General features: G+C 48.9%; 1 protein-coding gene across 3 annotated transcripts; it reads right to left on the reverse strand.

Moving 5' to 3' along the window:
• Positions 1-988: 988 nt before the first annotated feature.
• Positions 989-16756, reverse strand: unc93b1 (unc-93 homolog B1, TLR signaling regulator). Of its 3 annotated transcripts, XM_069191290.1 has the most exons (14): positions 16509-16756; positions 13499-14037; positions 13290-13419; positions 12397-12538; positions 11856-12063; positions 11583-11744; positions 10302-10431; positions 10059-10152; positions 9291-9415; positions 8676-8858; positions 5848-6121; positions 3697-3815; positions 3078-3200; positions 989-2516 (listed from the first exon to the last, which is right to left on the reverse strand). In XM_069191290.1, exons 3-14 carry the CDS (start codon positions 13398-13400, stop codon positions 2295-2297), a joined length of 1893 nt encoding a protein of 630 aa, XP_069047391.1. In that variant the 5' UTR covers positions 13401-13419; positions 13499-14037; positions 16509-16756; the 3' UTR covers positions 989-2294. The 3 variants fall into 3 exon arrangements, with proteins under 3 accessions (XP_069047391.1, XP_069047390.1, XP_069047392.1); XM_069191289.1 differs by lacking the exon at positions 13499-14037 and having other exon boundaries at positions 16509-16755; XM_069191291.1 differs by lacking the exon at positions 13499-14037 and having other exon boundaries at positions 11856-12009; positions 16509-16753.
• Between the last annotated feature and the right edge of the window lie 88 nt (positions 16757-16844).

The following is a 16844-nucleotide window of genomic DNA, read 5'->3' on the forward strand; positions in this document are numbered from 1 at the left end:
TGTTATAAAATACATACATCAACACGGTTTGAAATAAAGGCACACTGAATAATAGCGTCAAATCCTTCGAAGTCTCGACAGTGATGGCCGGCGGGCGTATCGCAAAAACAAAACCCTCAGCCTGTACGGTGTGTCGAAGTCCAGCCACAGGGTATTAAGAACAAAACAGATCACCGGGTCCATAATGTTCCAACGCAGACAGTTACCCTAAAAAGCTCCCAAACCTAATCCAAAATACGAAGGTCTATAAACGGGGTTTACACCGTATCAAGGCTTTTAGCAGCAAGCAAAACACCGGAGGCACAAAAATAAAAATTACAAGAAAATTAACACCGTAAAACAACATAATACATCGGTCCTAGCTTATCTCAAAAATGTATTTTAAAAATCAATCTGCGAGACCCACAAATCCCCTCCTGAGAGGAAGTAAACCCCTACCCATGATGCTTCATAACCGGAAATGTGAAGGGGCGCCTTCCACGGTTTTTTTAAAGAGGCGGCAACACAACAGCTCAACAACGGGACCGTGGTGCATCACCGCGGATCACCCCTCAATCATGTAACACGTGTTGCAGCACAGATATATTTATAGGCAATACAGCTCACAGCAAATCTCCCTGCTGTTTTTACTGTAGATGCCCTGTTATAGACCATACAGAAAAGTGGAACTCTAACCACTAAAACCACCCGATGCAGACATGTCTGTAAGTAGCCAGTCCTACAGTGAGACCTGAAATGCAAGTCACAAACATGATGTGGTGATAGTGGAAGATTTCAACTTTTCACACATAAATTGGGACGCTGTAAAGGAGACTACCACAGCGGAAACAGTTCAAGCAGTAAGTGACTGACTTTAAAAAACACCAAATACAAATGATAATATTGGCAACCTTTTTTTGAGCACTAGGATAAGACTGAGGGAATAAAGATGACAATCAAAATTTTCACCGTAAGATTGTAATTTAAAAAAAAAATTAAAACATGAATCTAAAATGAGGGATTGTAATTTTAGGAGGAATGAGGCAAAGCTTTATCCGTGGTGACACAGTATCACAGGAACAAAGATACAGAGTCAGTAGAAGAAGGATGGTGTTAACCAGCAAAACAATATGAAAGGCGCTACACAAATTCATCTCTAAAACAAACCAAGGTAATGGTTTATAATGGTTCAATTGAGATATTCAGAAAACAATTCAGCGTAAGAGAACATGACTGTAAACAAGTTCTGAGATTCTGATACAGACAGTGAATCAGAGCTCCAGGCACAGCTGGAGAAGGACATGACAATCACCAAAGAGCAAAAATAATATAAAACAGTTCAATAATAATAATGGAGAAGAACAAAACGAAACAGTAAACAAGAATGAGCTGCAACAGCATGGGCAGTTTTTAACACAACTGACACCATGGGTCCACAGGCACTTGTCTGGCTTCTGACCTTTAACCCCCAGGGCATGATGGGTATTTCCCAGCCGTGCTTGAGGACAGGAGCTGGGTTACACGTGGAGCCCTCAGTCAGAATACGGGCAGCACCCACAGGTGGGAGAATTCATAAAGAGGGAGACAACTAAACGAGGAAACTCTAGACCAACCCAGCCCTGCGACAGTTGTGACTAGTTAAGCAGGCAATTTCATCAGATATCATTTGACCTCTCCAGCCCCCTGAGAGCCTGGGGGTTTCTTAATTGAACAGTGTATTTGGTGACCTGATCAAAAGCGTCCCTAGAAACAGCTGAACTGCAAGACTAACTGGCCTCCGGGTTCAGGGGCAGGGTGAGAGTCTATCTGGTGTAGACCAGGGAGTGTCCTGTTACTGGGTAAGATACGGGCCCTGAGCTCAGCCAGAAGAACATTCAGTCTAACACACAGGCAGTATGGGATTGACTGACTGGCTGGCTAGAGCTCTTTGATCAAGCAACAAGGACAGTAATAGCACTAAAGCACAGGATATTGTACAACGCTGGGTATCTTGTTCCACACTCCCTCAACCCATTCCTGGTTCCTGGTTTTCACCAAACAGCTGGAGCTCAGATGTCTTTTAAGAGTGGAAATTACACCTGACTGTACTGCTGCAAGCTCTATCACTGTTCAAAGCATTGCATATGAGAACAGGGGGTGAGCTCTTCAGACGTCCTGGGTTTGACCTTCAGTGTTTGTGTGGAGCTTCAACACAGGATTCCAGCAGGCACACTGGTGTCCTCCCACATCATAAAGACAGGCAGGTTAGGAAGACTCTCCTTCCTCTGTCCCTCACAGACTGTCCGTGCTCCTCTCTCCCTCCTCACTCCTCTCTCTCACAGAGAGGGCTGTACATACTCCTCTCTCCCTCCCGCCTGTTCGTAAGCATAATCCCGCCTCCTCCTCGCGCCGTTGCCCTCGCCCTCTTCCTGCTCCAGGGAGTGGACCCCATGCCCTTCACTGTCTTCACCCCTCTCCTCTCCTGGCTCCTCGCGCTCACTCTTCTCCGAATCGGACTCATCCGAATTCTCTTCCTCCAGATACCGATAACCCTTGACCTGATAAGAAAGGACAGAGGATTGTTTCGTTAGGCGGTTTGAGTTGAAGTGGTCTTCATTTGGGATTGTCATGGATGCTGAACACCACAGTCATTTTGCGTTTACTGCAGATGCTGACTGAACAGCTCACAAACATACAGCACTCTCCGCAAGTACGGGCACAGTGAAGTCAAAATGGCTATTTCTGCTGCATACTCGAGCATTTCGGATTTGAAGTGAAAATACTGTACAGAATGTCACCTTTTATGTCTGGGTATTTCTGTGTTTATATGTTGCACCATTTTAGGACAACAGCAATGATTGTGGAGGAAACTGGAGCACCTGGAGCAGACCCACACAAACATAAAGAGAACATACAAACTCCACACAGACAGCACCCCAGGAATTGAACCCAGGGCTCCAGGCAGCAATGGTGACGGCTGTGCCACCATACCACCTGCTGCTACACTCATCTTGTTAAATAATTATAACTTAAGGTAAGCTAACAGATGGTGATTAGTGTAAACCTGTGCAGCCTAAAGACAGTGATTCATTAATGAAGACAACTTGGAAATCAGTGACCTTGTGCCGTGGTCGTGGGATCCGAGGAAGGCGGTATTGATCCTTCCTGGCCAAACGACGTTCCATTATCCAATAGCAAAGAGAAGCCACCACGAGAGTGACCAAAAGGATCGAGAGCTTGGCCTGAGAAAGAAACAGAGAGGGGTTAATACAGTCCAGACACACTGACTGGACACTCCAGTACATTAACACTGCACTGAGAGAGAGGGGTTAATACAGTCCAGACACACTGACTGGACACTACAGTACATTAACACTGCACTGAGAGAGAGGGGTTAATACAGTGCAGACACACTGACTGGACACTACAGGACATTAACACTGCACTGAGAGAGAGGGGTTAATACAGTCCAGACACACTGACTGGACACTCCAGTACATTAACACTGCACTGAGAGAGAGGGGTTAATATAGTCCAGACACACTGACTGGACACTACAGTACATTAACACTGCACTGAGAGAGAGGGGTTAATACAGTCCAGACACACTGACTGGGCACTACAGGACATTAACACTGCACTGAGAGAGAGGGGGTAATACAGTCCAGACACACTGAGTGGAAGTTTAATAATATTAATAATACTTCATAAGGACAAACAGAAAGAGGAGAGAGGTACCTTCATGGGCAGCCACGCCCACAGATAGACGACGAAGATGGCCATGGCCTGCCACCAGTGATACACTGTGAACACGAAGTCCAGGCGCTCCTTGTCCTCATACAGCATCCCCAGCAGAGCTGAGACACAGATAGAGGGTGGTCAGTGCACACAGTCTCACAATCATACACACAGCAGCTGCAGCTAGGGCTAGCCACTCTGGTTCTGGGGACCCCCTGTGTTGCGCACAGCCCCCCCAAATACACTCTGATCAGCAATTGAAGAGACTGCAGCAGGTGAACCTCCAGACCCAGCCTGGGCACTCCAGATGGGGCTCACAACCCCAGTTCCGGGGACCCCCCTGCTCAGACAAACACAATACGTGTGTGACAGTGATTACTGATCAAAATGATTCCATAAACTCTGCTCTATATCCCTGCTACTTTTCTGTCTCTCAAGAAGCTCAACAGCCGAAATGCTTTTTCTGCTTTTCAGTGTGCAATTAAGCTCTGCTTGTTCCTCTGAAGCCAGCACATGCTGATGAAGCTCCCTGCTCGAAGCTCTTGGGATACAATATACTGCTTTATCTTCAATTGTTATATTTTGAAAAAAATATCCTCAGTCAGTTGTCACTCGAGAGGGGCGGGACCGGTCTGTACAGCCCCACACGAGCACAGAGATACCGGTCTGTACAGCCCCACACGAGCACAGAGATACCGGTCTGTACAGCCCCACTCGAGCACAGAGATACCGGTCTGTACAGCCCCACTCGAGCACAGAGATACCGGTCTGTACAGCCCCACAAGAGCACAGAGATACCGGTCTGTACAGCCCCACAAGAGCACAGAGATACCGGTCTGTACAGCCCCACAAGAGCACAGAGATACCGGTCTGTACAGCCCCACAAGAGCACAGAGATACCGGTCTGTACAGCCCCACAAGAGCACAGAGATACCGGTCTGTACAGCCCCACAAGAGCACAGAGATACCGGTCTGTACAGCCCCACTCGAGCACAGAGATACCGGTCTGTACAGCCCCACATGAGCACGGAGATACCGGTCTGTACAGCCCCACTCGAGCAAGGAGATACCGGTCTGTACAGCCCCACATGAGCACGGAGATACCGGTCTGTACAGCCCCACATGAGCACGGAGATACCGGTCTGTACAGCCCCACTCGAGCACAGAGATACCGGTCTGTACAGCCCCACTCGAGCACAGAGATACCGGTCTGTACAGCCCCACACGAGCACAGAGATACCGGTCTGTACAGCCCCACACGAGCACAGAGATATCGGTCTGTACAGCCCCACTCGAGAGGGGCGGGAACAGTCTGTACAGCCCCACACGAGCACAGAGATACCGGTCTGTACAGCCCCACTCGAGCACAGAGATACCGGTCTGTACAGCCCCACTCGAGCAAGGAGATACCGGTCTGTACAGCCCCACACGAGCACAGAGATACCGGTCTGTACAGCCCCACTCGAGCACGGAGATACCGGTCTGTACAGCCCCACACGAGCACAGAGATACCGGTCTGTACAGCCCCACTCGAGAGGGGCGGGAACAGTCTGTACAGCCCCACACGAGCACAGAGATACCGGTCTGTACAGCCCCACACGAGCACAGAGATACCGGTCTGTACAGCCCCACACGAGCACAGAGATACCGGTCTGTACAGCCCCACACGAGCACAGAGATACCGGTCTGTACAGCCCCACTCGAGCACAGAGATACCTGTCTGTACAGCCCCACTCGAGCACAGAGATACCGGTCTGTACAGCCCCACTCGAGCACAGAGATACCGGTCTGTACAGCCCCACAAGAGCACAGAGATACCGGTCTGTACAGCCCCACAAGAGCACAGAGATACCGGTCTGTACAGCCCCACAAGAGCACAGAGATACCGGTCTGTACAGCCCCACAAGAGCACAGAGATACCGGTCTGTACAGCCCCACAAGAGCACAGAGATACCGGTCTGTACAGCCCCACAAGAGCACAGAGATACCAGTCTGTACAGCCCCACTCGAGCACAGAGATACCGGTCTGTACAGCCCCACAAGAGCACAGAGATACCGGTCTGTACAGCCCCACTCGAGCACAGAGATACCGGTCTGTACAGCCCCACTCGAGCACGGAGATACCGGTCTGTACAGCCCCACTGTACTCACTGCTCATGCCGGTCTTGTTCAGAGCGGTCCCGACGGCCCACAGAGCGGTGAGGATGTAGATGGCGGGTTGAACCCTCGGGTTGCGGGGTTGCGGAGACCAGATGAAGAGCACCACGATCAGACAGAGGTGCAGGGCAGCGCCCCCCAGCAGCGGGACGGGGCGGGGCAGGCGCAGGAAAGACAGGGACAAGGTGGAGGAAATGGAGGAGACCAGGCCATACAACCCCACCACTTTCCACAACACCTCCAGCCCCAGGGAGCAGACACTGTAGCACTGAGAGAGAGGGGGGAATACTGTAATACAGTCCAGACACACTGACTGGAGACTACAGGACATTAACACTGCACTGAGAGAGAGGGGTTAATACAGTCCAGACACACTGACTGGACACTACAGGACATTAACACTGCACTGAGAGAGAGGGGTTAATACAGTCCAGACACACTGACTGGACACTCCAGTACATTAACACTGCACTGAGAGAGAGGGGTTAATACAGTCCAGACACACTGACTGGACACTACAGGACATTAACACTGCACTGAGAGAGAGGGGTTAATACAGTCCAGACACACTGACTGGACACTACAGGACATTAACACTGCACTGAGAGAGAGGGGTTAATACAGTCCAGACACACTGACTGGACACTACAGTACATTAACACTGCACTGAGAGAGAGGGGTTAATACAGTCCAGACACACTGACTGGACACTACAGGACATTAACACTGCACTGAGAGAGAGGGGTTAATACAGTCCAGACACACTGACTGGACACTACAGGACATTAACACTGCACTGAGAGAGAGGGGTTAATACAGTCCACACACCCTGACTGGACACTACAGGACATTAACACTGCACTGAGAGAGAGGGGTTAATACAGTACAGACACACTGACTGGACACTACAGGACATTAACACTGCACTGAGAGAGAGGGGTTAATACAGTCCAGACACCCTGACTGGACACTACAGGACATTAACACTGCACTGAGAGAGAGGGGTTAATACAGTCCAGACACACTGACTGGACACTACAGGACATTAACACTGCACTGAGAGAGAGGGGTTAATACAGTCCAGACACACTGACTGGACACTACAGGACATTAACACTGCACTGAGAGAGAGGGGTTAATACAGTCCAGACACACTGACTGGACACTACAGGACATTAACACTGCACTGAGAGAGAGGGGTTAATACAGTCCAGACACACTGACTGGACACTACAGTACATTAACACTGCACTGAGAGAGAGGGGTTAATACAGTCCAGACACACTGACTGGACACTACAGGACATTAACACTGCACTGAGAGAGAGGGGTTAATACAGTCCAGACACACTGACTGGACACTACAGGACATTAACACTGTGCTGAGAGAGAGGGGTTACTATAGTCCAGACACACTGACTGGACACTACAGGACATTAACACTGCACTGAGAGAGAGAGGGGTTAATACAGTCCAGACACACTGACTGGACACTCCAGTACATTAACACTGCACTGAGAGAGAGGGGTTAATACAGTCCAGACACACTGACTGGACACTACAGGACATTAACACTGCACTGAGAGAGAGAGGGTTAATACAGTCCAGACACACTGACTGGACACTACAGGACATTAACACTGCACTGAGAGAGAGAGGGTTAATACAGTACAGACACACTGACTGGACACTACAGGAGATTAACACTGCACTGAGAGAGAGAGGGTTAATACAGTACAGACACACTGACTGGACACTACAGGACATTAACACTGCACTGAGAGAGAGGGGTTAATACAGTCCAGACACACTGACTGGACACTACAGTACATTAACACTGCACTGAGAGAGAGGGGTTAATACAGTCCAGACACACTGACTGGACACTACAGGACATTAACACTGTGCTGAGAGAGAGGGGTTAATACAGTCCAGACACACTGACTGGACACTACAGGACATTAACACTGTGCTGAGAGAGAGGGGTTACTATAGTCCAGACACACTGACTGGACACTACAGGACATTAACACTGCACTGAGAGAGAGAGGGGTTAATACAGTCCAGACACACTGACTGGACACTCCAGTACATTAACACTGCACTGAGAGAGAGGGGTTAATACAGTCCAGACACACTGACTGGACACTACAGGACATTAACACTGCACTGAGAGAGAGGGGTTAATACAGTCCAGACACACTGACTGGACACTACAGTACATTAACACTGCACTGAGAGAGAGGGGTTAATACAGTCCAGACACACTGACTGGACACTACAGGACAGTAACACTGCACTGAGAGAGAGGGGTTAATACAGTCCAGACACACTGACTGGACACTACAGGACATTAACACTGCGCTGAGAGAGAGGGGTTACTATAGTCCAGACACACTGACTGGACACTACAGGACATTAACACTGCACTGAGAGAGAGAGGGGTTAATACAGTCCAGACACACTGACTGGACACTACAGGAAATTAACACTGCACTGAGAGAGAGGGGTTAATACAGTCCAGACAAACTGACTGGACACTCCAGTACATTAACACTGCACTGAGAGAGAAGGGTTAATACAGTCCAGACACACTGACTGGACACTCCAGTACATTAACACTGCACTGAGAGAGGGGTTAATACAGTCCAGACACACTGACTGGACACTACAGGACATTAACACTGCACTGAGAGAGAGGGGTTAATACAGTCCAGACACACTGACTGGACACTACAGGACATTAACACTGCAGTGAGAGAGAGGGGTTAATACAGTCCAGACACACTGACTGGACACTACAGTACATGAACACTTCCTCACCAGCGTCAGCCCAGTGATGGCAAACAGCACCTCGAAGCCGCTGTAAATGAAGAATGGACAGAGCAGCCGCAGCCGATAGTCCCTCATGTGTTTGAAGGGCAGCTGGAAGATGTTGCCCCAGCCGATGCTGCGCAGGTCGATCTCCTCCGTGGGCCGATAGGCGGATCCGCAGAGGGCCAGGAACTGGGCAGAGAGGAGCGCGGTTAACAGCCTGGGCAGAACAGTCGCTGACCAGAGGAGGCCATTCTGACTTTCTTGCCCGTTTGACAGCTAGTAGCTAATTAACCTGTGGGCCTCAAGCCATGTCTGTTATGAAGCCAGGGTTTTAAACAACATGGCTGGGCAGCTCGTTCCACACTCCCGCCACCCTTTGTGTAAAGAAGTGCCTCCTGACCTGACCGGAGGATTTCATCCAGCCAGGGTCTCAGCTTCACCAACATGGCTCAGTACCTTGTTGACTGCTTTAACTTTGTCAGTGCCCTTGAGGATTTTGAATACTCAGATCAGATCCCCTCATAAACTTGTCTGCTCAAGACTGAAGAGATTTAGTTCCTCCAGCCTGTCAGGGACAGAGAGGGGTGAGGAAGCCAGAGAGGGGGCAGGTGCACATCTCACCGTAATCATGGCGATGAAGGCCACCCCCATTAGAGCGCTCTCCACCTCGATCAGATTCACGCTGCGGGGCAGGCGAGACAGGACCGTCTTGTTTAGACCAGAAATAATCCCCACTCCGTCCGACCCTGGGGACGAGACAGGAGCTTGACACAGCACATTTCTAGGGGTCCGGGGCCGTGTGGTCACTGTGACCAGGACCGGGACAGTGACAGCTCCGAGTCGCCTGGGCACTGCCAGAGTTGGGACAGGCTACAGCGATTGCCAGGACCTGCCTGGTGCCCACAATCTGGCAAAGACCTCAGCAAGAGGCACTATCCTTCCCATAAGGCACTGCAGCAGGTCACATGACGAACGGCTCTGACAGAGGCTCCCCTGAGGAGCAGCTCGTTAGCCCGTTACTTGTGCCTCAATCAAGAATCCTGGCAGTAATTTTCATGTGACCTCTCGTGTATGTCCGCAGGCGGTTTAGGACAGGAGCGGCAGAAGGGAGAGAAGACAGACAGCTGGCACTCGGGTGTCCGGGGCTGGAAATCTGGGATTCTGCGGAGTCCCGCTCCCTCCTGGTCCCGGCAGCCTGTGGCTATCCCGGGAAGCAGTGACGTCAGTCACAGCAGCTGGGGGGCGAGCCGGCACGGGCGACTCCGAGGGCCCTGGGGAGCTCTCTCTCTCGGCCTCAGACTGCGTGGCTGCCCTGCCCTCTACCTCCTCCCCCTGTCCTGCTCCCCTCCCCTCCAGCTGGAGCCACACGGGGGCAGAGCCCTGTCTTACCACAGTGCCTGACGTTGTACAGCGTGTGGTTGTAGTCGTAGAGGTACTGGTTCAGGAAGAACACCATCGGGAACTCGGCAAACACGAAACTCAGCTGGAAACGACAGGATGTCACACAGAGTAAGCCCGCGGCCGATGGCTGAGCAGCTGAAACTCTGACTGACCGGCACGCGGACACACAGCTCATTCGCACGCCGCCCGACGGAGGAGAGCAGAGCTCAGGGGTGGGCTTGGCCAACTCACGTGGAAGATGCAGTAGAAGACAGAATGGAAAATGATGATGTAACGGTGAAACGCCCCCTTGGGCGGCTTCTTCTGCTCCTGGACATGTTCCTCCTTGTAATGGACAAACTCATAGTATTGCTGAGCCATCCTGAGAGAGACAGAGAGAGAGGGGTTAATACAGTCCAGACACAGGACTGGACACTACAGGACATTAACACTGCACTGAGAGAGAGGGGTTAATACAGTCCAGACACACTGACTGGACACTACAGGACATTAACACTGCACTGAGAGAGAGGGGTTAATACAGTCCAGACACACTGACTGGACACTACAGTACACTAATACTGCACTGAGAGAGAGGGGTTAATACAGTCCAGACACACTGACTGGACACTACAGGACATTAACACTGCACTGAGAGAGAGGGGTTAATACAGTCCAGACACACTGACTGGACACTCCAGTACATTAACACTGCACTGAGAGAGAGGGGTTAATACAGTCCAGACACAATGACTGGACACTACAGGACATTAACACTGCACTGAGAGAGAGGGGTTAATACAGTCCAGACACAATGACTGGACACTACAGGACATTAACACTGCACTGAGAGAGAGGGGTTAATACAGTCCAGACACACTGACTGGACACTACAGGACATTAACACTGCACTGAGAGAGAGGGGTTAATACAGTCCAGACACACTGACTGGACACTCCAGTACATTAACACTGCACTGAGAGAGAGGGGTTAATACAGTCCAGACACAATGACTGGACACTACAGGACATTAACACTGCACTGAGAGAGAGGGGTTAATACAGTCCAGACACAATGACTGGACACTACAGGACATTAACACTGCACTGAGAGAGAGGGGTTAATACAGTCCAGACACTGACTGGACACTCCAGTACATTAACACTGCAAGTCAGTTATTGAGATAACCAGTTGCAAATGCCAGGCTAACAGTTGTTCATACACTGCAGAAGCCAAGAATCTTCTGCCAGGAAAGTCCAAATAATTGTACTCTTGTTATATTTTATTAACTGTCTATGCATTATGATGAAAAAAACAGGTTTCTGCTGCTGGTGCTGGTGGATCTTCTCTTCTCCTTGCAGCAGAATTGAAGCAGTGCCCCAGTGTGAAGACCAGGGGTACTGTCCTGCTGTCCTTCAGGAAGATGTTAAACTGAGAGCAGATCATGACAGCAGGGGCATGGATCACAGTGTCCCGGCTCAGTCTTGCTCTGGTTCTGAAGAGTGCTGTGTGCACACACACTAACACACTAACCTGGTGATGTAGTTGCCCAGTGATGCCCACAGAGGGACGATGGCCACTCCAATGGCAACAGCAGAGGGTACCAGGGTGTAGTATCGCTCCCAGTAATTGGTGGACACAAACAGGGCGTAGATACCAGAGGCCAGAAACATCATCCATTTGGTACCCAGGAACCTGAGAGGGGAGGGCACAGACAAGGCTGAGCAGAGTGTGTGGATTGGACACACCCACACCTCACTCACTAGGCACCCCCCTGCTGCCCCCAGGGACCCCTGCCTTTCTCACCGGATCAGCACAGGGGTGTAGAGCAGAGCCACGATGGGAGTGACATTGATTCCCATCAACATCTTGTTGTCAATGTCCTCCAGACCCAGGTTCCCATACTTCACCTCCCGGTATGTCTCGTCATAGTGCAGGATCAGCTGCATCTGCAACAGCCCTGCAGCACAGCAATGATATTGACACTGTAGGGTCAGCTGCATCTGCAACAGCCCTGCAGCACAGCAATGATATTGACACTGTAGAGTCAGCTGCATCAGCAACAGTCCTGCAGCACAGCAATGATATTGACACTGTAGGATCAGCTGCATCTGCAACAGCTCTGCAGCACAGCAGTGATATTGACACTGTAGTGCAGGATCAGCTGCAACAGCCACAAAGCCTCCACTCACTACTATACAATGTTATCGAACTCTACAGCAGTAGTGATGCTGGCAGTTGGCATGGTGTTTCTACTGACAGTTCCATTAACACTGGTGTGGCTCTCAGTAATGAAACTGTTGCCAACACTCATATTGACTTTACTACAGCTGTTGGTGCTCATTACCCAGGTAGACGCTGTAGGTCAGCATGCCCCCCACGCTGGCTGCCACAACATTCTTAATTACACACAGACGCTTCCTCCGGTAGTACTTCCTCTCCTCCTCCTCCTCATTGTAATCTTGATTTGGGCCCAGGAAGTCATCCATCTGAGAGAGGGAGAGAGCAGTGTTCATGTACTGGAGTGTCCAGTCAGTGTGCCTGTACTGTATTAACCCCTCTCTCTCAGTGCAGTGTTAATGTCCTGTAGTGTCCAGTCAGTGTGTCTGGACTGTATTAACCCCTCTCTCTCAGTGCAGTGTTAATGTACTGTAGTGTCCAGTCAGTGTGTCTGTACTGTATTAACCCCTCTCTCTCAGTGCAGTGTTAATGTCCTGTAGTGTCCAGTCAGTGTGTCTGGACTGTATTAACCCCTCTCTCTCAGTGCAGTGTTAATGTACTGTAGTGTCCAGTCAGTGTGTCTGGACTGTATTAACCCCTCTCTCTCAGTGCTGTGTTAATGTACTGTAGTGTCCAGTCAGTGTGTCTGGACTGTATTAACCCCTCTCTCTCAGTGCAGTGTTAATGTACTGTAGTGTCCAGTCAGTGTGCCTGTACTGTATTAACCCCTCTCTCTCAGTGCAGTGTTAATGTCCTGTAGTGTCCAGTCAGTGTGTTTGGACTGTATTAACTCCTCTCTCTCAGTGCAGTGTTAATGTACTGGAGTGTCCAGTCAGTGTGTCTGGACTGTATTAACCCCTCTCTCTCAGTGCAGTGTTAATGTCCTGTAGTGTCCAGTCAGTGTGTCTGTACTGTATTAACCCCTCTCTCTCAGTGCAGTGTTAATGTACTGGAGTGTCCAGTCCGTGTCTGTACTGTATATGAATTCTGTCTTTACTGTAATGTGTACTTCTCTCTCACCTGCCCTTGTAAATCCTCTGCTCTTTGTCCAGACTGCTGCTCCGCAGTGTTGTCAGCAGGGGGAGCTGCGCTGTGCTCAGCCTCAGCGTACACATTGTCAGCGTCCTCCATCTACTGGACAGTCACAGAACTGCAACAGCCATCGACATCATGGTGATTGTGAAGTAATAATAATAATAATAATAATAATAATAATAATAATAACTTACACTTATATAGCGCTTTTCCGGCACTCCACTCAAAGCGCTTTTACTTTGTAGTGTTATCAACAGTTAATATGCAGAGTGAGCACTAAGGTCTCCAACCTTAGTAGCACAACTGTTCCTTTCTGGCAGCAATCACAGAACTACAGGTATAGCAGAGTGAACACCAAGCCTGAAGACAAACAAGCCCAAGTTCTTTACGACAACATATTATTCACATCTTCCAGACAATGTGGGAAAGCAATGATAAAGACAATCAGAGTGCGAGGATACAGCTTTAAGAGGGTAGAAATGAAAGTACAGGACGCAGTGTTAATACTGTCTGATGCCCTGGTAAGGCCTCATGGAGAATATTGTGTATATGGTTCACCGCCTTACAGAACAGACACTGCTGCTCAGAAAGGAGCCCAGAGCAGAGCAGGCGGGTACCGTCCCTGCAGAAGGAGCTCCTCCTCTCTCAGCGGAGCCATGATGATCTGGTGGACCTGGCAGTGCTGCAGGGCTCACAGACCACATGACGAAACAGAGGGAAGAGAAACTCGCAGCTGCACGGAACATGCAACAAGAGGAGTGAAAGTCATGTTGAAGAGCTGCAGGGGTTCTGTGGCGATTTCGCTAACTCTTACTCAAGACTTCAACCCTTCACCAAGGCACTAGTCTTGCCAGACTCCCAGGAAACTCGCACCAAGAATTTGTTGATTTAAACTGTTTGAAAACGGAACAATTGCAGTGAAACAGAACCGTGGGGGGAATGGCATCCACGGTACAATTATGGCTTGCCACAGGAAGAAGTCGCTTTGGTCTGGCCAGTGAGCAACAGGAGAAACATTTCCCTTCAGAGAAACAGCAGGCACAGGACTGAAGGGCTCAGCCTCAGACTAGAATCATCGCCATCTCAGCAGAAGAGATTTTAAGGGCATAAGATAAGATCACAAGAAGAGGCCCCTCTGTCCATCTAGTCTGTTTGGTCTTTAGAGGCTGAATGAGCTGGGGAGCTCATGTAATTTGTTCCACACCCCTACAACCCTTTGTGTAAAGCAATCTTTTTTTTTTCTATTTCTTGTTTCTTTCTTGCTTGCTGTTGGGAGGCTGTTCTCGGCTGTAAATGCATATCCCCATAGCTTCCACTTGTGTTACTGTGCTGATTTTTTTTTCCATTTGTATTAAGTTTATGAGAGAACATCCTATTTGCAGGATGCCTTCCAAAGTTTCCGAGATGCATCTGTATACACTTCTGAAGTATGGGGCAGGCAGATTTTCTGACAGGCTGAAACGCCTTTTCTGTTAGCCAGTTATTCTGTATCACTGAGATTGTGATTGAAATATTCCATATAATTTAGAAGTTAAAGAGTTCTGTGTCTCATTTCTGTCAACCCTGACCAACTCATCCCAGCCACCCCACCCTGCAAAAATATATTAACCACTTTCTTAGCTTAGATACCTGAATTTATTTAAGAACCTTTCGTTTTCTTTATGGTCACCATCACAGCTGAACTGTACCTGCAGAAACACGCAATCCCCTTCACAATCGAACCCAAGCAACACACACAGACACTCTCACCCTCTCCCTCTTACACCCACTCGCTCTCACACAATCTCACACCCACTCATGAAAACTGGGGAAGAAATCACCAAACTGCTTCATGAGTCAATGTGAGAGGAATAAGAACTGATTCAAAAAAAATCATTCAGTGTTATTTCTAAGTTTGGCATTTCTGCTTTCATGCACTCGCTTGGTTTCTGTCAGAGAAGGAACAGAAACACAACACAAGATGAACACAGGACACACTATTTCCTACTCAAGCTCTCGGTTCTCGCTCTTTGGTTAGCTCTCTACTGATTTATGCGTCCATTTCCTAATGGGTACTTCAGAACTGCATTGCCACAGGGGATCCAGAGCCTATCCCAGCAAGCAACAGGTGCTGGGCAGGGTACACCCCGGACAGGACATCAGTCCATCACAGGGCAGAGACATAAACACACAGACTCTCACACCTGGGGCAATTTTCCCAGAAGCCAATTAACCTACCAAACAGTTCAAACAGTGTCTGACTTTAAAAACGCCAAATACAAATTATAATATTGGCAACCTGTTTTGAGCACTAGGATAAGACTGAGGGGAAAATTATGACAATCAAAATTGTCACCACAAGATTGTAATTTAAAAAAATATATATATAGAGTAAATATAAATCCGTATATATAGAGTGTATACTAAGATACTAAGCATCAAAGAAACCACTTATAACTGCAACAGATTCAAAAATGTAGCAAGAAAATGACAAGCTTTTTTTTTTGCACCAGGTGCACTGACATATTAGTGAACAGATATGACAGAAGTAATTTCACTGTGCTGATTAACGTTGGTTATCAACAGGGCACAACGTTTCGGCCGTGGAGCCTTCTTCAGGTGTGAGCACCTCACCTCAATAAACCTCATTAAAAAATGATTGCGCTGATCGCTCGCTTCAGTTACTCAAAAACCCATGCTGTCTCACAGCGTCCTGGAGCTCGGTGGCCATGGGCGACCGCTGAAATTGTCGCACTGTTTCACAGCAGGGCTGTCGGCACCACATCGCGTCCGACACTTGAGTACCATCCACAGCCGAAACTCCACACGGCTTTAAAGCAGAAATCATTTTCGATTAAATAGCGACAGAAGCAATGTCGCGCCTCAAAATGAACCCCTAAGCATAATACCGTATTTGAACATCTACGTGTTCCCAAAACCAGCCATGTCGGGCAAGCGCCAACTCGAGGAAGCAATCTCATTAATGGAGTTGGTTCGTTTTTTTTTTAATCTACATGTTTTAGAAAACTCAAAAATCTTAGAATTCAGAAGCGACAAGGTAATGCAGAGACACGATTACAGCTGGAGAGCAGGAACGCACCGGTTCATTTAAAAGGCACCTAAAGTCGCAAAACTCTTTATAATTTACGGATTAATCCTAAAAAGACACAGATCGGAGGCTCATCATACGGAAAAAGAAAACATCACCTCGCAAGATAGACTCACCTTTCGGAAGGAAACAACTGTCAGTCAGAGTGGCAACTATCTTTTAATTATATTTTTGTTTGAAGAAAAAAAAGGCTGTGACTATATTTTGCTTCTTTTTCAGGGCGAGGGAAAAGTAAGCGGTCGTGTTTTTTTTTTTTCCACCAGGTTCCTGTTTTCGTTTGCGACAGTACATGTGAGGGACAGAAATAAAAACTCAAATCCTATCAGAGAGGGAAGCGAAACTGGCCCAGCCCGGTCAACATCCAGCCGTCCCCTCTCGCCCCGCTCCCGCCCATCTTTAAAGGCGCAGCTCCCGAACCGGCGCGCCACCTCCCTGACGCGGAGAAGAGACTC

The sequence above is a fragment of the Lepisosteus oculatus genome, chromosome 6, assembly GCF_040954835.1.
Source record: "Lepisosteus oculatus isolate fLepOcu1 chromosome 6, fLepOcu1.hap2, whole genome shotgun sequence".
NCBI classification, from domain to species: Eukaryota; Metazoa; Chordata; class Actinopteri; order Semionotiformes; family Lepisosteidae; genus Lepisosteus; species Lepisosteus oculatus.

Bases quoted from the DNA above. Each gene is read 5' to 3' on its own strand.
- unc93b1 (XM_069191290.1), bottom strand. From the start codon at position 13,400: ATGGAGGACGCTGACAATGTGTACGCTGAGGCTGAGCACAGCGCAGCT. The intron at 11,745-11,855 runs GTGAGAAAGGCA...CTCCCCTCTCAG, and splicing joins TACACCCCTGTGCTGATCCG to GTTCCTGGGTACCAAATGGA. The intron at 9,416-10,058 runs GTAAGACAGGGC...TCTCGTCCCCAG, and splicing joins GTACAACGTCAGGCACTGTG to GGTCGGACGGAGTGGGGATT.